The following is a 23,218-nucleotide window of genomic DNA, read 5'->3' as shown; positions in this document are numbered from 1 at the left end:
GTACATGTGTTCACCCTGTACAGAGGTGATAGCTCTGTAAAGGGGGACTAGCCATTGGAATAAACTCCCAGGGGAAGTGGTGGATTCTCCATTTCTTGATGTTTACAGATCCAGGCTGGAGGCCTTTCTGGGAGATGCTTTAGTCCAACGCAAGTTACTGGGCTCAATGCAGGGGTAGCTGAGTGACGTGGAAGGGCCTGTGGAGGTCAGATCTGTTACAAACAGATCCAATTTTGAACTGGAAAGTGCTTATAAAGTAGTACAAAAATGAAGGGCAAGAGTCATAATTAAACTCTAGATTCTTTCACGGAACACCTCTTCACCTCATGAGGAACACCAGTGTTCCACGGAGCACAGCTTGGGAAACGCTGATCTAATGGTCTCTTCTGGCCTTAAATTCTCCGCATCTCAATATACAGCCCTAGTGGAGACGAGGGACAAGTAGTTTTTACCTCCATGTAACTTGCTGAGGTCAACACTAGACCCCCCCGCACGCACACACTTCAGCTTGAGCTCACCTAGCTACATGGAAGTAGAAATTCCAGAGTCTTGTGTCCACTAGGGTTGTACTTGATCAGCGCTATGCCCGTTTTGCAGTGACGCCATAGCCCTAGGGGTCTACTGAAGCTCCAGAGCTGCTCCTTTGGCCCCCAAAGAGACTCACACTTGTATGTGCTGAGGCTCAGGGTCACTCACCGCCAGTGACCAGCGAGCACCATTATTAATATGGAGTTATGACTGCGTTCCAAGCTAGTTTTTTATTCTGTACCATAACTGGTGTCAATTTGCTAGTAGAGGTAAATTGATGAAAGATTAACAGTGTGTTAACTTCCTGCATGTTTAACTTTGAATTAGGTCTCAGAGCAACCTGGACTACTGTTTGTTTACACTCCCTAACTTCGCTTTCAGACACACACAAGGGAGCAGTCCCAGGCTGTGGGTGTCAGATGTTCACGGGGTGTAAAGTGGCGGGTTAGTTGGGCTTTTTCTGAAAATGACACTGTTCTGGATGGGCTCCCTGGGTGTGTGTTTGGCTCTGTGCAGTGGCTTCGTGTGATGGGCACAGGTTCATCCAGTGCAGAGCCAATTCACGCTGGCTGGTGGGGGGAGGCTGGGCTTTCCCCTCCCGTGTCCGGCCAGCTGCAGAGGCCCTGAGCACCAGGCTGGGCTCCCTGCCCCCTCGCCAGAGAGACAAGGGCCCCTGGCTGGCACCAGCGTAGCGCTGCGGCCTCTGCAGTCGCTATGGGGAGAGCTGGGGGGGGCGGGGAGGGGCAGCGGCACAGTGCCCCCCGGGTGGAACCGGGCAGACAAATCAGCTGCTGATACAAGAGCAGAGGTGGCTCCCGGGCCCTGCGGGCTGGAGCGTGAGCTGTGGCCCCTGCTCTCTGGAGCTGGCGGGCCGGGCTCTGCCGGCGCTGGAGCCAAGCGACTGCCCCGGGCTGCGGCCGCTCGGAGCCACACCCCGACCCGCGCGGATCCCCGGTAGGGGGCAATCGTGTCCCAGCCTGGAGCCCATCACCCATGGAGCCGAGCTGAGCCAAGCCGAGCCGAGCCCCTCCTCTGGCCCCGCCTGGCTATGAAGGCCGCTCCCGGAGCTTAGCCCGTGAGTCCCAGCGTCCGTGCCCGGCCCAGGTGAGCGGAGCGGCTGGTTTGTCCCCTGCCCGGGCCGGGCTCTGCATGGCCCAGCCCCCCGGCTCGGTGTCAGCGGGGCTTCCCATGAGCCGGGATCCTGGCAGCAGCGAATGCCCCGGGCTGGGAGGGGGAGCCGGGGGCGGGGGGCAGGGCTCGGAGGGCTGCTGGCGGGGCGGCAGTGGAGGTGCCCCATAACTATTGAGGGCGCGGAGCGATGCAAAGGCTCTGGGGGCACGCAGCGGGGCTCAGGGCAGGCGCGCCGGGGACAAAGGCGTTTTGGTTTCCAGAGCGGCTTTGCACGCCGTGCTATGGAGTCTCAGCTGGGGACCGGTCTTGCAGGCAGCTGCTCCTGAGGTTACAGCCCACCGCGACGGGGAAGTCCCTCCTTGGCTGCACCAGACTTGTCAGGCTGTAGGACCCAAGGGAAAGGCTGCTGCAGCTGGTGTCCAGGGAGCTCTGGCAGGTAAGGAAGCCAGGGCCTGGGGAAGGCCGGCTTTGGGGTAGGTAGGCAGGCGGGGAGTGGCCGTTGTGCCCCCCAGGAGAGCCCAGCCCCAGGTGTGTGATGGGGGGAGACGGGCAGGAGCTGGAGGCGCCGGGAGTAAAAGCTTGAAGCCAGCTGTGTGCAGGAGGGTCCCGGAGAGGCTCTAGCTGGGCGGGAACCGCCCTGAGCCTGCAGGCAGCTGGGGCAAGGTCCAGCTCTGTGCGGCAGCCCTGAGCCAGCTCTGTGCAGGGGGGAAGGGCAGGAAAGGAGCCAGCTGTGCCAGGGAGGTGCTGGGCACGGAGGGCTAGAGCCAGCTGTATGCGGAGGGAGCAGGAGCCGGGAAGAGGTGCGAGCACTAGCCACTCTGCAGCATGGCCGAGGGAGCCAGCGCCCTGCTGCCAAGTGCCTTGCCCTGCCCGCCCAGGGGAAGCTCGCGGCAGTTTTGCAGAGCCCAGGCCTGTGTGAGGAGAGGGAGAAATCGGCAGTGAGTCTCATACACCAGCCAGCCCCAGCCTGTGCCCTGGGGAAGAGCCAGTTGGCTCCGGTGGATATAAACCCTGGTAGAAGTCTTGGGGGGAGAGGGGGATATGTGACCCTGTGTGACCCCCCCCACACACACGCACACGCTGCCTCTGGGGAGCAGAAAGGGCTATTGGCTGTGTGGGGGAGCCTGGGGGGTTAGGAGCAGGAAGGGTTATTGGCTGGCTAGGGGGGCTGGGTTCTCTCCTGGCTCACACATAAAATCATAGAAGATTAGGGTTGGAAGAGACCTCAGGAGGTCATCTAGTCCAACCCCCTGCTCAAAGCAGGACCAACCCCAACTAAATCATCCCAGCCAAGGCTTTGTCAAGCTGGGCTTTAAAAACCTTGAAGGAAGGAGATTCCACCATCTCCCTGGAGAACCCATTCCAGTGCTTTACCAACCCCCCAGTGAAATAGTGTTTCTTAATATCCAGCCTAGACCTCCCCCACTGCAACTTGAGACCATTGCTTCTTGTTCTGTCATCTGCTACCACTGAGAACAGCTGAGCTCCATCCTCTTTGGAATCCCCCTTCAGGTAGTTGAAGGCTGCTGTCAAATCCCCCCTCACTCTTCTCTTCTGCAGACTAAACAAGCCCAGTTCTCTCAGCCTCTCCGCGTAAGTCAGGTGCCCCAGCCCTCTAATCATTTTCATTGCCCTCCGCTGGACTCTCTCAAATTTGTCCACATCCTTCCTGAGGTGGGGGGCCCAAAACTGGAAGCAGTACTCCAGGTGTGGCCTCACCAGTGCCGAATAGAGGGGAATAATCACTTCCCTCAATCTGCTGGCAATGCTCCTACCAATATGCCGTCGGCCTTCTTGGCAACAAGGGCACACTGCTGACTCATTTCCAGCTTCTCATCCACTGTAATCCCCAGGTCCTTTTCTGTAGAACTGCTGCTTAGCCAGTCGGTCCCCAGACTGTAGCGGTGCATGGGATTCCTCCTTCCTAAGTGCAGGACTCTGCATTTGTCCCTGTTGAACCTCCTCAGATTTCTTTTGGCCCAGTCCTCCAATTTGTCTAGGTCACTCTGGACCCTTCCCTACCCTCCAGTGTATCTACCTCTCAGCAGCTCAGTAACGTACATACAGCTTGTAACAAAGGGACCCAGTGGCAGTTCACCCCCGGTAACAGCCCGGTCTTTCCCCCCAGGATGCTGCCGCTCACGGACTGGGTGCTGGAGCTGCTGAGCATGGAGCGGACCCCCTTCTGCGCCTACACCGTTTCCGCCCTGCTCCTTGCTCTGCTGGCCCTGCTCTTCCGCACCCTCCTGCAGCTTGGGAGATCCTGGCACCGCTACTATGTGACCTGCCAGCGGCTGCACTGCTTCCCGGAGCCCCCGCATCGCAACTGGCTGCTGGGACGCTTGGGGATGGTAGGTGTCATGTCCCGTGGGGTCGAGAAGGGGGTGAGTGTCTTTTCTCCCCTCTTACTCCTTGTTGCCACTGAGACATGGCTTGACCCCTGCTGGGAGGAGCCACCCTGGCCCACCCCAAGGGAGGGGCTGGTAGAATAGCCCCTAAGAGGGCTGGGGGCAGGTGACCCTGCTGGTTCAAGCCTCTCCCTCTCTCCCAGGTGAAGGGCTTTGGCCCCAGCTGGTGCTGGCAAGGGGAGCATGGCATGGCAGGTTGCTCAGGGCGCCGTGCTCGCTGCAGCTGCATGACACATGGGAATGGGGTTGGGACCGAGCAGGGGTAGGAGACGAGGGTCCTGGGACAGCTCCGCCAGGTTCTCAGCACGCGCCCTGTCTGGCACCAGAGTGAGCAGCGTCTGAACTCAGTCAGACTTCCTGACCCAATGAGGCGGGCCTGAGCTGGAGGCAGAGGCATTAGCCACGCTGCCGCTGCTGCTCCCCCTCTGCTGTGGGTGGGGCCCTTCCTATGGCTGCTGGGTCTGATGCACCCCGGATACGGCAGGGCCCTGGGATCCACCTCTGGCACTGGATGGGGCAGGTGGGATGCCGGCCCACATGCAGAGTGAGACAGGGGTGCAAATGGCCCCCTAACCACTCAGTGCCCTGCACTCAAATGCCACATTCTCCAGGCAGGGCCCCAGGCTGAGCGTGGGATGTGCCCTGGTGGGTGGCTCTGGGTGCTTGTGCCCAGACACTTGCCCAGTGGCAGGGGCTCTAAGGGAACCAATCCATAGAAGCATCTCTGCTCACCACTGGCCCCTGCCATGCTCCCTGGCCCAGCCCCGTGACACCCCTGCCAGCCAGCTGCACCCCAATGGCTCTGCCTGCATTGGTGGTAAGTGGCCCCTGGGCCTGTTCGGCCGCCTTTGCTGTGGAGCAGGGAGGGTTATAAAGCTCCTGGCAGGATGGCCCCACCTGGTGTAGCTTTGGCAAGGGCATAGCCAATCACCATGTGCTGTGACATCGGGCATTGCAGGAACTCTGCCCCTCAGAGCACAGAGGGACCTAGGAGACCCAACTGGCTGCTTGGAGTGAGGCATGTTTGGCCTCAGAGCAGCCACCAGCGCAGTGAGGGGAGATAGGGTTGGTGTCGGAGGGTCCCCTGACACTAGGGGTCAGGCCAGTCTGTAGGTCCTTGGGGAGAGGGGCAGTCTCGGAAATGTACTGCCTGCTCTGGGGAGAATCCCCCAAGATGGATGGGATGTGAGCACTGGGCCAGGAGCGAGGGTCTTGACAGATACATTTGGTGAGGCATTGCACACGGCAGTCCTGCCTCTGATCACAGGATCCGATTCTGCCCCTGCCTGGCATGCGCTGACTTGCTCAGGAGTCCCGGGTACGATTGGGTCCCTCCTATATTAACTCTGCCCCGTTCCTCCTGCAGTTCATACCTGGTGAGGAGGGGCTGAGCCTGGTGTCCCAAACAGTGGCTACATTCTCCCAGGTCTTTGTGACATGGATGGGGCCCTTCCTGCCAGTCCTGTGCCTGGTGCACCCTGATTTCCTCAAGCCGATCACAACAGCCTCAGGTACTGGGGGTGGACTCCTGGGGGTGGTGGTGAGGCTCTGAGGGTATGTCCGTACAGCACGTAGACACCTGTAGCTGGCTCGGGCTCAGACTGTGGGGCTGTTACCCTGCAGTGTAGATATTCCAGCTGGGGCTGGAGCCTGGCCTCTGGGACCTCCTCCCTGTGGGATCCCAGATCTTGGGCTCCAGTTAAGCCCAAATGTCTATACCTCAGATTTACAGCCCTGAGTCCGAGTCAGCAGACATGGGCAGGTCACGGGTGTCTACGTGCACTATAGACACAACTTGTGGGGCCAGAGATGGGAGACACCAGCTGGGCCCCTCTAGCCCGTCCCCTGGGAACCTATGCAGGACTGGCCCCAGCAATCTGTTCTCCAGGGCCCTGGCCAGGCTAGCTGTGAACATCCCAAGGGACAGGGCTTCCAGCCAGTTCCTTACCCCCAGTGTGACATCATGGTGGTATGAAGGCTTTCCTGACTTCCCCAGGGCAGGGCTGGGAGCCAGTCACCTGAGACCCTGCAGAGCAGCCCGACCAGAGCCCTGGGGAAGGCACCAGACAGGACAATCCGCCTGGGGAGCTAATGGCCGTCTCCCTGCAATAGCTCCTCGGAGTCCGCACTGTCCAGCCTGGGTTTCCCTCTGCTCCAGGTCAACCCCCCAGCCCCGTGGGTCACAACGCTCGTGTTCTCATACATAATCAGTGCAGGCCCCTTGGCTCAACTGACTCGCTCCTCTGCCCGGGTGAACCAATCCTTCCCTGCCACCTTGGCTGCTCTCCCCTGCGTTCTGCACTGTGTGGGCCCAGCAGCCTCTTCTGGCCTTGACCCCTGGGATTGGTTTACTGTCCAGGGGGCCCAGAGCTGAATGCAGGGTGGGTCAGGCCAGGAGGGACCATTCTGCTCCTCTAATCTGACTGCCGGTGTCACACAAGGCAGAGACTCTCCCCAGAGCTCCCTTCAGCCAGCCCCAAGCTCCTGGCTGTGCTGGAGGGAGCATTACAAAGGGACAGCCCATCTCCATGTAAAGACTCCCAGGGATGGCAAAGCCCCTGTGTCCCTGGGCCAGCTGTTCCTGTTAGGGGGCTTATTCCTTCACCCACTTACTTCCCTGGTCCTTCTCGCATGAACCGAGAGCAACAATACCCGAAATCCAAAGGTGCAAACAATTCGATGTTTATTGGGGTGAACTTCCAGCAAGCATGATTCCAGTTTCCTTCCTTAGTATCCTCCTTCCCAGCTCTCAGAGTAACAGCCGTGTTAGTCTGTATTCGCAAAAGGAAAAGGAGTACTTGTGGCACCTTAGAGACTAACCAATACAGCTGTAGCTCACGAAAGCTCATGCTCAAATAAATTGGTTAGTCTCTAAGGTGCCACAAGTACTCCTTTTCTTCTTCCCAGCTCTGACACCACAGAGCCTTACACCTGTGTCCCTGTTCCCATTCCTGCCCTTAGCCAAACATTATTCCAATTTCCCCAGCCCCATTCCCTGTTCCCATTTCCCTCACCTACATGCCCACCCCCTCCCACCCACACCCACTCACTTCCTCATTGACTACAGATTATATAGTAAAACTTGAGTTCTGCTTAGCTATACCTTAACCAATCATTTTCCTGAAATTTAACTAACCAGTCCTAACATATTGTAAGATGATTATGTACCCAATTATATCCCACCACCTTAATTAGTTTACACCCAGCAAAATTAATTATACAGCAGACAGGAACAATCACAGAACCAGACAGAGTTTATACAGACAAACAATAGCAAAGTGGGAACTATAATGACAAGACAATACAGAAATGAGGATTTCATATCCCAGCTATTGATAAGTGAGTTCTTGCCAGACAGGATGCTATCAAACTAAGTTTCCTTTTACATTTTCTAGGCACTTCCCTTTCTCTGGAGGTGATAGGAATACAATCCTGTCCTGATAGTGCCTAACAGCCCAATAGCACCTTATTTCAATGTGACTAGTTTGGAATGTGAGGATGTGACCGTTCGCTTCCCAGCTTATGGCTGCCTCTGCTGCTTAGCCAAAGGTCTTAGCTAAGAACAGGGCCTCAGACTGTCATAGTAAGAGAAGGCCCTTACACCAGCAGACAGTGATTTTGATTCTTTCTTTTATACCTCTATAATTAGCCAAGTGATAAGAATACACCTAAATTCTTAGGGGATAGGCCTTTACAGACAGGCCTGAATATCTATATCCTAACAGTTCCCAGGGCTCGATCCCCTCCCTGTTTAACACCTGCACTGTGTTGTCAGTCTGAGTTCGTTCCCGCTGGATCTGACTCTGCCGCTGTCTGCTGGATGACAGAGCCCCCTGCTGCCAGGCATCCCTGCCCATGGAGGGGCTGGTAGCAGGGATCTAGGCACCTCTTTTCCTGTCCTTGAAGAAATTAAATCCATTGGGCTCCTGTAGCCTCCCCCAGAGAGGCAGGTTTCCCAGAGCTTGAGGTGTTCTGGTGGCTCCTCCCAGACCCCACCCCAGCTGTCGCTGTGCTATTTGAGGTGGGGGCACATTGGAGGGAGGGGCTATTGCCTCCCTGCTCCATTGTGGGACAGCTCTGCCCAGGCAGCCCCAGGAAGCTTCAGCCTGTCTCTGGGGCCGTGCTGCAGTGGAAACCTTGTCGGGCAGGCTGGGCTGTGCAGCTCTACGGAATCCCCTTTTCCCCCCCGGGCGGTTCTGGATCCCCCCTGGAGGACAGGCTGCCTTAGTCCAGCTCCTCCAGCTCCCTTGATGTGACTGCTCTTGCTGCAGGCCACTGTCTGCACCAGCTCACCCTGGGCAAAGGCCGTCAACGTGCTCTGTGCAGGGAGGCAGGGGAATAAAATGGGGCCATGTAGCTGCGGGGGCCAGGTGTTTGGGGGGTGGGGTCTTCCTTGTGCCCTAGTTTGTACCAATTCCTGTTTGGCTCTTGAGAGATTGTGTCATTTACTGCTTTGGGGAGTCCAGCCCAGCCCCTGCTACTCTCTGGATCCAGGGGCACCCAGAAGGCTGCCTGCTGCCATAGGGGGATGGGGCAGAGTCCCACTGGGGTGTGGGCGAGGAGTGCAGGAGCAGGCAGAACGTCTCCAGGTGTCCCAGCACCGCCAGCGCAGGCCCCTCTCTGGTGAGCGAGTTGCTGGGGCTGTGCGCTGCAGGGGGACGCGCGATGAGCTGAAGCCAGACTCCGACGGAATCCAGCCCCCAGCCTGGTCGCTGCTCCCTGGCCTGGGGGCTCCTGCTCCAGCCTCTTCTGCCCCCTTGCGGAGGGGACATCTGTCCCCGTTAACGTACTGCTGCCACTCTTCCCAATTAGCCCTGCTCCAAGTGGCGCCTGGGCCCGCAGGGCCAAGGGCACGTGGCGCTACGCTGGGGCTTGTTTGCTCATCCCTGAACTGCTGCCCTGCAGGGTGGTTGAGAAGTGACTCTGGAAGTTTCACCAGGGCCCTAAGTCCAGAGCCAAAGCAACAAATAGAAATGCTGCCCCTCCCCGCCAGCCTAGCATCCAGCCCTACCCCGCCAGCCCTTTGTATGACTCGCTGTGCCCAGGAGCCCAGTGCAGTCTGCGGGAACTTTGTAAACAATCCCGTTGCTGATGCAGCAGCGGGAACAGAGTCCAGCTCCCTCCCCCAGTGCCAGGCGGGCTTGGCAGGACACAGAGAGGGGAGGTCTGGCCTTAGTCCTCAAAGCCAGCAGCTGGGTCTGAGCAATGAGCGTTGCTCCCTGGAGCAGAGTTGGATGTCACGGGGCCAGGAGAGAGGTGCTTCGGGGCTCAGGAGCCCTCAGTCTCCTGCTCAGCTCAGCTGGATGGCAGAGAAGCGCAGGGCGGGGATGCAGTGCTGGGGCTGTGTGAATGCATGTAGCCAGTTCATGCCGGGGCTGAGGGCTCATGCTCACTGCCCACTGAGCCCCCGGGTTCACCTCTGCACGGAGAATGGCTGGGAGCCGTGTTTGCAATAACACAGGGAGCCCCAAGTGGCCCCATCCAACCGACTGCCAGGTGAGGGCAGCCCTCCCTCCCCCATTAGAAAGGAAGCCAGAGGCGCTCTGAGAGCAGCCAGCAGTGGGTCTGCTTGGGGAGCTGCCGCTCCTGCAGTGGGCTGAGTCGGGCGCTGGGCCCAGCATGTCGCCCTGGCCGGAGACGTGGCCGGAGTCCCAGCTGGCCCGTGGCTAACCCCTGGCTCCTCGTTGTAGGGTCAGAACACGGAGGAGGGGATGCAGTGCGTAGATGAGCTCGTCGGGGGCTACAGCCACTCCTGCCTTTGGTGGTTTGGGCCCTGGTTTCCCATTCTCCGGCTCTTCCACCCAGAGGCCGATAAACCCGTGCTGCTGGAGTCAGGTAGTGAGGGTGGCCCCAGCCCCAGGAGTTTGTGTGTCCGTCCGTCTGTCTGTCCTGGGGCTCAGCAGGGGTTGGATTCCCAGCAGGCGCCTGGAGCTCTCGATGTTATGTGTGCTGCACCCGCCATGACGGGACCTCTAGGGACATGGGCCCAGTGGTGAGAGGGCAGCTGCTCCCTAGAAAAGCCCCCGGCCAGGAGGACTGGCTGCTGCGACCAGCCCTCCTCCACGTGGCTGAGGAGGAAGCTGCCTGGCTGTCGGGGCTGGGGGAAGGGATCAGGTCTCAGGCCGAGCTCAGCTCGGCAGGTGGCTGTTCATTGGGCTGCTTGTCTGGCTGGGTGCTGCCAACCCAGGGTCCTTAGTGAGTCCCCCTGGCCCCAGAGGAGTTAGGGTAGAGGCTGTAGCCATCCCTTGGCGTCCTGAGAGGAGCACGTCCCACTGGCTGAAGCCCAGCTGGAGCTGCCGTCAGGCTCTGGGCCAGTGACCCATGGGAGCAAAGGTTCATTGCAGCCCTGCCAGCATCCCTGGCTGGTGATAGGCGAGTGGGGGATCTGATAGCATCCAGCTGGCTCAGGGACACCTTCATCAACTCAGTCCATGGTCCCAAAGGGGGCACGGCAGGGCTGTGGGGTGAAGGGGACAGTGAGGGAGGTGGTCCAGGGGAGAAACAGGTCAGGGAGAGTCATAAGGACCAAATGGCCGATATTCTTTGGGGGGGCCTATGGGGAGCAGCAGAGAGTGTGAGGCTGATACTGTTGTGGGGGTGCATGGCCGTGAGGCTAGTGGGATGTTGGGGGTGGGGGAATCTGGAGAATGGTGCAGAGAGGGGGTGGTCCTGGGGCTAGTGGTGCAGGGGGGGCAGTTTCTGCCCCTTATTGTCTCTGGCTGACCCAGGGAGAGGAGCAGCTGTGGCCAGCTCAGTCTCAGAGAGCTGGGCCTGCCAAGCCACCTTTGCCCGTCTCCCGTGTCACCCACCCGAGTGCCAGCCATTCGCACAGCCCTGCGAGGTAGGGAGTCACTGAGGTACAGAGGGGGCAGGGGACTCACACAGCATGTCCATGTAAGAGACAGGAATAGAACCCAGGAGTCCTGGCTCCCAGCCCCCTCCAGACCCTGCTGTAGCCACAGGATCCCCACTCTGCTCGCAGAGCCAGGGAATACAGCTAATAGGGAGTTTTAAGGATGCCAAGCTCTCTATTGTGAAGGCCCCATGTGACTGCCAAGCTCACGCAGTCCGTGGGTCACAGGCACTGCCCCAGGAGGAGTCTCTGTCGCGCTGCAGGCCCAGCCCAGGCTGCGGATGCTGCTTGTGCCCCGTGTCCTCCTACCTGTCTGTGACTCGCTCAGAGCAATACTGCTCTGCGTGAGGGGCCTGGTGGCTCAGCACCTTGTCCCTGTCGTGTGGCTCCTTCACGCTGTTCACTGAGCCTGTCCCGTTGCCCCAGCAGCCACCCTCCTGGCTCCTAGGGTAGAGCCTGGAGCAGGGTGTCCAGCAGGGTTCTGCCTTGTCTGATGGGGGCTGCTTTCACAGGGCGATGCGCCAAGGCTCCTTAGGAAACAGCCTGTGGAGCAGGTGGGCACTGGACAGACCCACATTCCTGCAGCTGCCCCTTTCCAGACCAAAAGGGGGCCCAGTGGAGCTGCAGCTCCAGCCGGGGCTCTGATAACAGTAGTCCTGCACTCCTTCCCTGTGTCCCAAACCGTGTATGTGTGTGTGAGCGCTAACGCCAGGGTGCACCCCATTACCGCCCCCAGTGCCGTGTGTGTCTGAGCACTAACACCGGGGTGCGCCCATCTCTGTTCCACTCTGCCGTGTGTGTGTCTCAGCACTAAACCCCAGGTGTGCCGCATCTCTGCACCCCCGAGCCATGTGTGTCTCAGCACTAACCCCTGGGCCTGCCCGTCTCTGGTCTCCCCCACAGTTGCCATCGCACCCAAGGACTACCTGTTCTACGGCTTCCTGAAGCCCTGGCTAGGTGAGTGCCCTTTCTTCTGGGCTTGGATCTGTTGTGCTTGGTGTCATGGGGCCCGGACCCCAGGGGAGGGGCTTGTGGGGAATGGAGGGTGTGATGTTCCCCTCTGGTGTTATCTGGACCAATAATCAGCTAGGTCACTCCAATCCTTGACTCTGGGAGCCAGCCTTACCCTGCTCTTCTGGGAGAACCCCCACTCTGGGGCTGTTCACACACAGCCCCTGGCATGGAACTTGCTCCTTGGTCTGTGCAATCAAATGACACTAGCCAATATCTCTGGTCCCAGACACAACCCTAGGAACCTCCGTCTTGCAGTGTCCAGTTATGCCCGCTGCAAGCTTATGAGATTTCATCAATTTAACAAAGAAATTGATATTTACCAGGCTTGTTCTCCCAAGGGGAGTCTCTGACACACTTCAAACCAAATGCACTGTGTCAGGTAGAATAAACAAAGAGATTTATTGACTACAAAGATAGATTTAAGTGATTTATAAGTCAAAGCAAAACAAGTCGGATTTGGTCAAACAAAATGAAAGCAAAACACATTCTAAGCTGATCTTAACACTTTTATTGTCCTTACAAATTTAGATGCTTCTCACCACAGGCTAGCTGGTTGTCCTTCAGCCAGGCTCTCCCCTTTGATCAGCGCTTCAGTGGCTTGGTGAGGTCTGTAGATGGAGGTGGAAGAGAGAAGAAGACCATGGCAAATGTCTCTCCCTTTTATCATGTTCTTTCGTCCCTCTTGGCTGTGTTCCCCCACCCTGACCCTTCAGGGTCAGGTGAGCATTACCTCATCGCAGTCGCTGACTGACCAAGGGAAGGGGAGTGACTCACCAAGTTCCTACACCAAAGGCTCTTAAGCAAAGTAAGCTATCGTGGGATAAGAGGGAAGGTCCTTTCTGGATCAGTAACTGGTTAAAAGACTGGAAACAAAGGGTGGGAATAAATGGTCAGTTTTCAGAATGGAGAGAGGTAATAGTGGTGTCCCCCAGGGGTCTGTACTGGGACCAGTCCCATTCAACATATTCATAAATGATCTGGAAAAGTGGGTAAAGAGGTGACGACGAAATTTACAGATAATACAAAACCGCTCAGGATAAGTCCAAAGCAGACTGCAAAGGGTTTCAAAAGAATCTCTCCAAACTGGGTGACTGGGCAACAAAATGGCCGATGAAATTCAATGCTGATAAATGCAAAGTAACGCACATTGGAAAACATAATCCCAACTATACATAAATAATGATGGGGCCTGAATCAGCTGATACCACTCAAGAAAGAGATCTTGGAGTCATTGTGGATAGTTATCTGAAAACATTCACTCAATGTGCTGCGGCAGTCAAAGAAGCGAACTGAATGTTGGGAACCATTAGAAAAGGGAGAGATAATAATGCAGAAAAATATCATATTGCCTCTATATAAATGCATGGTACCCCCACATCTTGAATACTGCATGCAGGTGTGGTTGCTCCATCTCAAAAAAGATATATTGGACGTGGAAAAGGTTCATAAAAGGGCAACAAAAATGACTAGGGGTATGGAACAGGTTCTATATGAGGAAAGATTAAAAAGACGGGGATTTTTCAGCTTGGAAAAGAGACGACAAAGGAGGGATATGGCCACTGTTGGCAGACAGGAGACTGGGCTGGATGGACCATTGAGCTGATCCAGTCTGTCCATTCTTATGTCAGTGTGGAGCTGGAGCTACTCGTGCCATAGCCGTGAGCGCCAGCACATGGGTGTGCCCAGGATCACACACACGCCGTCACATGCGCACGTATCTCTATACGCATACCACCACGCACCTGCACGTACACACACGCATGCGCCTGCATGTTCATGCCCACACGTGCCCCCACAAACACACACACACATGCTTCACTCACACGCCCACCCATGCACGCATTGCACACGTGCACGCACTCTCGTGCTGCCCAACATGCACCAGGGAGGTTGATTCTCGCTGAGCACCCCAGCTGGCTGCGACTCAGCGGGCTGCAGGGGGCCTGGGCTGCGGGATCTCTGCCAGGGCTCTGAGCTGAGTGCCTGTCATCTCAGGGGACGGTTTGCTGCTGAGCAATGGTCCGAAATGGGTCGGCACCGGCGCATGCTGACGCCAGCCTTCCACTTCGACATCCTGAAGCCCTACATGAAGATCTTCAACCAGAGCACTGACATCATGCATGTGAGTAACCCCCTCCCGTCATGGCACCAAATCTATGCCTGTGCCTCTGGCCCCTCCCACGGCACACGCTGCCCTGGCACCCGCCAGCCTGCCCGGGACCCTCCCGCATGGCACACGCTGCCCTGGCACCCGCCAGCCTGCCCGTGATCCTCCCCCCATGGCACACGCTGCCCTGGCACCCGCCAGCCTGCCCGGGACCCTCCCGCATGGCACACGCTGCCCTGGCACCCTTCAAATCCCAGCCTGCCCGTGATCCTCCCCCCATGGCACACGCTGCCCTGGCACCTGCCAGCCTGCCCGGGACCCTCCCCCCATGGCACACGCTGCACTAGTGCCTTCCTCCCTTGGCATATGTGGAACCAGCAGCCTGCCCTCCCCATGCCTCCCCCACGCCCTATGCAATATGCTGTACCATCACTATGCAGTGCTTCTGGCCCTGCACCGCCCCCCGGGCATATACTGCACCGATACCCTGCCCACCCACCCGCCTGCCCACTGCTCTTTCACCTGCCCCCACCACATGCCCAGCCCTGTCACTGCACCAGTCCACTAGCCTCCTCCCCTGTCTGCTTGCCTGTCTCTGACGCTGGCCCACCCGCATTGCATGGGCACTGGGCTCCGCAGTGCTGTCCCTGCAGGCAGCTGCTCGGGGGCTGTTGTTCCCCCACAGGCCAAGTGGCGCCGGCTGGTGGCGTCAGGCTCCACCTCCCTGGACATGTTTGGTCAGATCAGCCTCATGACCCTGGACAGTTTGCAGAAATGCGTCTTCGGCTACAACAGCAACTGCCAGGAGTGAGTGACGCGGGGGCAGCTCCCCCAGCAGGGCCCCGCGCTGACCCGAGGGTGGGAGCCCCCTCACTGGGGGAGGTCAGAGTGGGGAGAATGGGCTGCAGGGTCCCTCCCTCCCTTCCTGGCCTGGCCCCAGTGAGCCTGGCCGGATTCACGGAATGGGTCCCTGAACTGGAGATCCCAGGGCGGGGAGGGTGTTACTGCAGGCCTGGGCAGGGGCTCTCCAGTGGGGTGTCTGGAGGCGTTGGGGGGTTGCTATAGTGGCTGCGCCAGGCCCGGGTCAGCACTGGGGGTGGAGCTCCTGCAGCTCACTGCGCGGAGGCTGGTGCTTGGTGCTTGCACTCGCAGGTCTGTCTGCTAACGCCTGTGGGGTCGGCATGGCTGTGCTGTGACTCTTGGGGGATGATCCTGCTGTTGCATGCCTCTCGCTGCCAGGAAGCTCCTCGCCTCAGTCCCATCACCCCAGAACCCTCCTTCCCCCAGTTTGTACGTGTACTGCAGGGCCCTCGTCGGCAGCTTGTACCTGTTTTACTGCACTGGTGCACATACAGACATGAGTATAATTCTTGAGGTTCAGATTTATAGCCGAGATGGAGAGCTTTGCAGAGGCAAAGAGTTCTTTCAGAAATAGTCCATTGGTTATAGTCCAGTGTTTATATTCAGGGCGGTCCAGTCAGAACTGGGATCTCAGTCCTTGTGGCTTAGGCTTCCCCTGCATGAAGCCTCAAGCAGATCTGAGATAAACAGGATCAGGACCCAAGGGTCTTTTTATACAACTCCAGGCCTTCTTTGACAGGTTGGAGTCCTTAGACCAACAATAGGCAATCGGGGCGACTCTGAAGTAGGTCCATCACCAGTAATTAGCTACACGAAGTAACACAAGGCAGTTGCCGGTTTTTCCACCAGTCGCAGATGATTGGCTGTACATTTCAAAGAGAGAGGAATACAGCGACGATATCCTGCGTTTACAGTTCATTGATGTTCTTTTGATCTCTGAATTAACCGAATACAGCATGGACAGGGACTGTTTGATTACATTGTTGACCTCTGCTAGTATGTACGTAAATACCCAAAACCACAAACGTGATCTCCCCGTATGTTTTTAAGGGTTGAATCTGAGTCATTTGTCCTGCAGGATGCTTAACCCTTTCTGGTCATTTGTCACCGTCCCACACTGGCTGAGCCGCAGCAGCAGCCAGAGGCACCCAAGCTTGGTCCCTTCCCCGCCGGCCGGCCCAGAGATCCCGTGGCTGGGAGATCACGCCATCGCTCTGTGGCGAGGCCCAGCCCGCCGGGATCCCCCAGCTCTGATCAGGGGGCCCCCGCCCCGGCCTGTCAGGCACATGCTGGCCTGTTGTGTTGCAGGACACCCAGTGACTACATCGCAGCCATCCTGGAACTCAGCTCCCTGGTGGTGGGACGCCAGCACCGCCTGCTCCTGCACTGCGACTTCCTGTACCGCCTGTCACCCGACGGGCGGCGCTTCCGGCGCGCCTGCGACACCGTGCACCGCTTCACGGCCGACGTGGTGCAGCGGCGCCACCAGGCCCTGAGCCACTGGGGCAGGGAGGCCTGGCTCAAATCCAAGCAGGGCAGGACGGTGGGCTTCATTGACATCCTGCTCCTGGCCAAGGTAACGTGGTGGGGGGGCCTGCCCCGTGGGGGTGGGAGGAGGTCACGGATGTCCTGCGATTGGCCAAGGGGACATGGGGGGCCTGCCCCGTGGGGGTGGGAGGAGGTCACGGATGTCCTGAGATTGGCCAAGAGGACATGGGGGGGCCTGCCCCGTGGAGGTGGGCGGAGGTCACGGATCTCCTGCGATTGGCCAAGGGAACATGAGGGGGCCTGCCCCGTGGGGGTGGGAGGAGGTCACGGATGTCCTGCGATTGGCCAAGGGGACATGGGGGGGGCCTACCCCGTGGGGGTGGGGGGAGGTCATGGATGTCCTGCGATTGGCCAAGGGGACATGGGGGGGCCTGCCCCGTGGGGGGGGGGGGAGGTCACGGATGTCCTGTGATTGGCCAAAGGGACATGGGGGGGCCTGCCCCATGGGGGTGGGCGGAGGTCACGGATGTCCTGCGATTGGCCAAGGGGACACGCTGGGAGATCCTGCCCTCGGGAGTGTGGGGGTTCGTTGACGTCCAGGGCAGGGCCTGGAGTTCCCATTTGGCACTGCCAGAGAGTCCTGGGGAGCCAGGTGGAAGGTGCTGTGTGATGTCTGTCACACCGGGACTTGCCCCCCGGCCCAGCTCTCTGGGGCGGCCCAGCCAGAGCTGCCTTCCCGGCATGCTCAGCGTGGAGCGATATGAACTGCACTTGGCGACATGAGGCTGGCACCTCTGGGGAGCTCTAACACCAGAGCCAGGCTGGGCATGGGGGAAAGGGGGAGCCCACCTTGGGGCCTGGGGCTGTGGGGCAGGGCAGGGACTGCCTCTTTCCCCGGGCTGGGTGGAGGGGAGATGGCCAAGCTCACTCCACCCCAAGATGTCCCATCCTCCCAGGCTCTGAAGTGGGGGAGGCGTGGGCCGGTGGGGCTGGGGTCCCTGAGTCACGGGGAGCCAGGTTACCCATCCAGCAGTGTGTGCTTTGTGCAGGATGAGGACGGCCAGGACCTGTCAGACGAGGACATCGCAGCTGAGGCCGCTCATCGCAGCTGAGCACCGCCTGCTCCTGCACTGCGACTTCCTGTACCGCCTGTCACCCGACGGGCGGCGCTTCCAGCGCGCCTGCGACACCGTGCACCGCTTCACGGCCGACGTGGTGCAGCGGCGCCACCAGGCCCTGAGCCACCGGGGCAGGGAGGCCTGGCTCAAATCCAAGCAGGGCAGGACGGTGGACTTCATTGACATCCTGCTCCTGGCCAAGGTAACGTGGTGGGGGAGCCTGCCCCATGGGGGTGGGGGGAGGTCACGGATGTCCTGCTCCTGGCCAAGGGGACATGGGGGGCCTGCCCCGTGGGGATGGGGGGAGGTCACGGATGTCCTGCGATTGGCCAAGAGGACATGGGGGGGCCTGCCCCGTGGGGGTGGGGGGAGGTCACGGATGTCCTGCGATTGGCCAAGGGGACATGGGGGGCCTGCCCCGTGGGGGTGGGGGGAGGTCACGGATCTCCTGCGATTGGCCAAGGGGACATGGGGGGCCTGCCCCGTGGGGGTGGGGGGAGGTCACGGATATCCTGCAATTGGCCAAGGGGACACAGTGGGAGATCCTGCCCTCGGGAGTGTGGGGGTTCGTTGACGTCCAGGGCAGGGCCTGGAGTTCCCATTTGGCACTGCCAGAGAGTCCTGGGGAGCAAGGACACCCGGACTCTCCACGGTCCCTCTCTGCCCCCGGCGGCTCTCACGCTGCGCTGGCCTCTCTCTCTGCAGGCCACGACACCACAGCCAGCGGCCTCTCCTGGGTGCTGTATAACCTGGCCTGTCACCCCGAGTACCAGGAGCGCTGCCGGGAGGAGATCAAGGACTTACTGCGGGACAAGGAGTCGGAGGAGGTTGAATGGTGAGATGGCTGCTTCAGCTGCAGTGCTGACCCCCAGCACCCCCACTTCCACGCCCTGTAGTTCCAGCACAGCCCCCACCCCACCTGTGAGGGTTAGCCCAGCCGCTGCCCTCCCCTCCCCTCCCCACCAGTCTGTGCCTAGCACTGGGGTCCCTTCACCTCTGCCAGCCCCACAAGCTGGAGGGCTTCCCCTGCAAGATGGCCCTAGGCTGCTCCCCAGTGCCCGAGGGCCCTGCTGCTCTGGGTTTTGCATGTCCCCCCTGGATGCCCAAGGACCCTGCCACTCAGATGTGCATGCTCCCCCCCCCCTCGTCACGGTGTTGTTTGTCCCCTCAGTGCCAGCTCCATGCCTATGCGAGTCTGTCCCAGCCCCATTGCCTGGCTCATGGGCTCACACTGGGTCCCCCATGCATCCACCTCTGGGGCCAGCGCTAAGCTCTGCTCTCTGCAGGGAGGACCTGTCCCGGGTGCCCTTCTCCACCATGTGCATCAAGGAGAGTCTGCGCCTGCACCCGCCCGTCACGGCCATGTCCCGGCGCTGCACCGAGGACATCAAACTGCCCGACGGACGTGTCCTACCCAAAGGTACCAGCCTTCTTCCCTGCCCCCCAGCCAGGGGCATGGCACCGGAACTGGGCCCATAACCCCTGTGGTGCACAACCCCTCCCCTCCTTCTCCCTTTCCTCTCTCTAATGAGGCAGTTTCCTCTCTGGCAGGGAACATCTGTCTGATCAGTATCTATGGGACGCATCACAATCCTGCTGTCAGGCCGGAGCCCCAGGTACCACTGGTCACTCTGTTCTGCCCCTTTGGCTCTACTCCACCCCACGGCCACCTCCAGCGTGGCACCAGGGGGCGCTGTGCTGCAGAGAGTGGGATTGCGGGGCTCGGTAGGGGCACTGTCCCCTCGGAGTCATTGCTGACCCAATGCCCCAGCGTGGCACCAGGGGGTGCTGAAGCGCCGTCAAAGTAGCAGCTTCCTATGCCCAGTGACCCTCCCCAGAGAGGAAGCTCCTCCTCCCCCCCCCAGCTCGCCTAGAGGGGAGTGAGGGTCACACCCCCATTCACACTGGGTGGGGATGGGTCACTGAGTGCTGGGTGGAGGCAGAACCATCCCCGCTGCCAGCGCATGGCCCCAGTCAGAAGCTCACTCTTGGGGAGCCTGGTGCCCAAGCTGCACCCAGGGAGGGGCTGCCTTTGCTCCCCCTTGGCTCAGGGACCAGCCCCACACCCCACCCTTCGCCCTCGCTCCCCTCACCGTGCCTTGTGCTTGCTGCTCCAGGTCTATAACCCACACCGCTTCGACCCAGAGAACTCCAAGAACCAGCCCCCACTGGCCTTCATGCCCTTCTCTGCTGGACCCAGGTAACCTGCCTGCCGGGCTCAGAGCCCCTCGCCGCACGAACTGCCCCCTCCCCCACCCCCGGCTGCCCACCAGCAAGCGGCTCCCTGGCTGCAGTGAAGCATTGTGGGACAGGCAGGAGGTGGCCTCTGGTCAGTGCTGGGGCCAGCTGTTATTGCTGAGGATCTGTCCCTTCTCCCATAGGGGGGTGGGCTCCCCCCAGCATCTGTCTGTCCCTGCTCCCCCATCCCTGCCCTCACAGGGGGTGTGGCTTCCAGGCGAAGAGCACCGGCTGACACCCCTGGCTTTCTCGCAGGAACTGCATCGGGCAGAGGAGGCTCTGTGGGGTCCGGGCATGGGGCCCCTCAGGTGCTGCAGGCTCCTTTCAGACACCAGCTGCTTAGCCCTCCCCTACCTGCCCCTGGGAGGCAGGGTGACAAGTGCCTCTCCCCAGCCCCGCTGGATGCCCACGGCCACCTGGTGACTCAATGTCAGAGCTAGAAATGGAGCCAAGCAGCCTGGCTCCCGGCGCTGCCCACTCACAGCCTGGGCGACCCCTTGGCCTGCGTTCCCTGCCCCCACTGGCCAGAGGCAGGGTGCCAAGCTGTCTGGCCACTAGTCTAGGATGTGGGAGACCCATGTTCAATTCCCCGCTCTGCCACAGGCTCCCTGAGTGGCCTTGGGAAAGTCACTCAGCCTCTGGCCCTCAACTCCCATCAGTGCAATGGGGCTAATGGCCCTGCCCACAGGGGATGAGGGTAAATGCAGTTGGGGGGTGAAGTGCCACATACTTATGGTGGGGCATCTAAGAACATGTGGTCAATAACCCTAAATGCTATGGGCTTGTTAGTGGATCAGCCCACCTGTGCCCCGATGCTGCTGTCTGTAGCTGAGGGTCTGGTCTGTCTCTCACTCCTCTTCCCCGGAGGGTAGGCATCTTTCCTCCTGCTCTGTCCTGCTCCCCCCACTCCTGCACTCATCAATCCACCTGCCTGGCCTGGGGCATGAACAGCTGAGAGGCCTGCAGGCACGTGGCTCAGTGCTCTGGCCAATCTTCCTGAGGGGCCTCCAGTGCCCCAGGTGAGCGCTGGCAAAGGCCATTTCTCACTCTGCTGCAGGTGGCTTTGGGGTGGGGCAGCGATCCAGGGGGCAGCTGCCCAGCAATCGCAACCTGCTGCCTGCAGTCACCTGCGGGAGTTGGGGCAGGGAAGCCTTTGTTACTCACGCACATGTACAATTCCCCATTGTGTGTGTGTATCGCCAGACCGTGTCCGGGAGGGCTGGCTGCAGACCCAGCAGGGACCCACTCCCTCCCACAGGGAACTCATGGCTCAAAGAGACAAACAATGGTTGAGAGAGCGAGCAGGGGGCCATATGTGGCCGCTGAGGCAGATGGACCTGGAGCTGCGGGACAGTTGGTTTCATGATATTTCTAAGTTGGTTCCGGACCATGGTGAAGTCCAAGGCCCCTGCTGCACGGTCAAGGCCACGAGGCTTTGGGATCTGGCCTCGGGGTTTCAGGATCTGGCCCTGGAATCTGGCCACTGAGCTTTGGGTTCTGTCCACCGGCCACGTGGCGGCAGGCTCCAGTCCCAGGCCCCCCCGCCGCCATCTCCCCAGTCCCCACTGCCTCCTCGAGCCCCAGACTTCAACCGCGTGCTCCGTTCCTTGGCCACAGGGCTTCAGGCCCCAGGATCTGGCCACGGGTCTTCTGGCTCTGGTCCCCAGCTGTGAGGCAGCAAGTGCCAGCCCCAGGTTCACCAACCCCCCTTTGCCCAAGCCCACTCTGCGTCCTCCAGCCCCGGGTTTTTGGGCTCTCTGGCTCTGGCTCCTGACCATGCAGCAGCGGGTGCAGACCCCCAGCTCCCCCCTCTCCACCATCAACTCTGGCCCCTGCTGCCACTCCCACCCCCACAGTCCCACATTGCCTCCACCAGCTCTCTATTCATTCCCTTCAGTGCTCCGCGCCCCCATTGCCTCCATATCCACCTCCCCATACAGGGTTTAATTTGTCTCCGGGCTTGCCAGGGCTGTGTAACTGCTGTGAAAAGTGATAATTGTAAGTTTGGTAATGTCACTTTTCACAGCAGACTTAGTAGCTAGCTGGGAGGCTGTGAAAAGTGATATTAACATACAAGTATCACTTTTCACGGCAGCAGATTTACTAGCTCACAAGGCTAAAAATAACCAAAGCAACCAAAAAAGCAAAAGAAACTACAACAAAAAAGACAAGAACATGCAAAGCACGTTTGTTTGCGTTTCTATTCTGTTTAGGGCCAGTAAAGAATAGAGAAAACTGTACTTTATTTTTATTATTCAGTCTGCAAAAAAACCCCAAACCCTACGTAAATAAATTACACTAATTTGGACGTGTGTGTATGTGCGTATTTGTTTATTTTTTCTTAAAGTTAATTAAGTATTTTAGGAAGAAGTGTCAGAGTGGCCACCAGCAAGAGTCACTGCCGCTGGCGAGGGGCCCCTGCGTAACGGTCAGGCTGAAGAAAACTGGGGGAGATGAAAGAACTGCTTGTTGACCTGTGAACGACTGATTCTTGTAACATCGGTGTTGTCCAAAGTCTCAGTGAACACCTTTGTGTAGTGACCCCGGAAGTAATACTCCCATGAGGTGGGACTTCCAGTGACCTGTGTGCAGGGCTTACAGGGTCAAGGGGTGGGGTTAACATTTGATTGATGGTAGGGCCCTTATACTACTCGCTCCCGCGACCCAAAATTGGAACAAGAGAGACTATAATACTGGAGAGAAAGAAAGGAATGCTTTAAATGTTTTAAATTCTTGTACTGTGCTGTAAATTCTTTTCCCCAAATTAATTCAAAACATTCATTTGTATTTTTTATTTTTCTATTTTTTTGTTGTTTTATAAAACAATACAGCAACTATAATACTGGCCAGTATTATACTTTTATAAATAGAATACAGCAACCATAATACTGGCCCGTATTAGCCATTCTCCTACTGCTCAGATGCTGTAAGGGAGAGATGGATCAGGCCCTGTAAAGTAGGCCGGGGTGATTTTTTTATGACTCCAGGTGTCTTTATTACACATCAGGACATCTAGTCATTCTGATGGACGTGCAGCCTCTGGACAAGCTCAGTGATAAGCATGTATATTACACTGCTTGCTCAGGGGTCATTACTATAGAAACAGCCAAGTACTGGCCCAGATCCTCAAATACACCTGAGCTTTAGACTCTGGGTTGTTCTAAATTATGCTGTCTTGTAACAGCGATTGCTGTACGGGAGATTGCTGTAGCACCGGGGTCGGCAACGTTTGGCATGCAGCCCCGCAGGGTAAGCCCCCTGGCGGGCCGGGCCAGTTTGTTTACCTGTCGCGTCCACAGCTTTGGTCGATCGCGGATCCCACTGGCCGCAGTTCCCCACTGCAGGCCAACGGGGGCTGCAGGAAGCCGTGGCCAGCACATCCCTCGCCCCGCGCCGCTTCCCACAGCCCCCATTGGCCTACAGCGGGGAACCACGGCCAGTGGGAGCCATGATGGGCCGAACCTGCGGACGC

The 23,218-nt window shown here is 58.8% G+C and overlaps 1 protein-coding gene across 1 annotated transcript; it reads left to right on the top strand.

Moving 5' to 3' along the window:
• The first annotated feature begins 1,691 nt into the window (after positions 1 to 1,691).
• On the top strand, positions 1,692 to 22,082 carry LOC311510447 (ultra-long-chain fatty acid omega-hydroxylase-like). Its single transcript, XM_084610112.1, is given in 14 exon segments — positions 1,692 to 2,095; positions 3,788 to 4,010; positions 5,434 to 5,578; positions 11,824 to 11,877; positions 13,930 to 13,962; positions 13,965 to 14,056; positions 14,727 to 14,848; positions 16,211 to 16,478; positions 17,440 to 17,494; positions 17,699 to 17,710; positions 18,214 to 18,343; positions 18,795 to 18,928; positions 19,060 to 19,124; positions 19,626 to 22,082. Coding segments are annotated over 13 exon segments (1,419 nt in total). The 5' UTR covers positions 1,692 to 2,095; position 3,788; the 3' UTR covers positions 19,713 to 22,082.
• The last annotated feature ends 1,136 nt before the right edge of the window (positions 22,083 to 23,218 follow it).

This window comes from Lepidochelys olivacea (assembly GCF_965140295.1).
Source record: "Lepidochelys olivacea isolate rLepOli2 genome assembly, chromosome: 20".
Lineage (NCBI taxonomy): Eukaryota > Metazoa > Chordata > Testudines > Cheloniidae > Lepidochelys > Lepidochelys olivacea.
The sequence above is the reverse complement of the archived record's forward strand: the minus strand, read 5'-3'. Positions and strand labels throughout refer to the sequence as shown.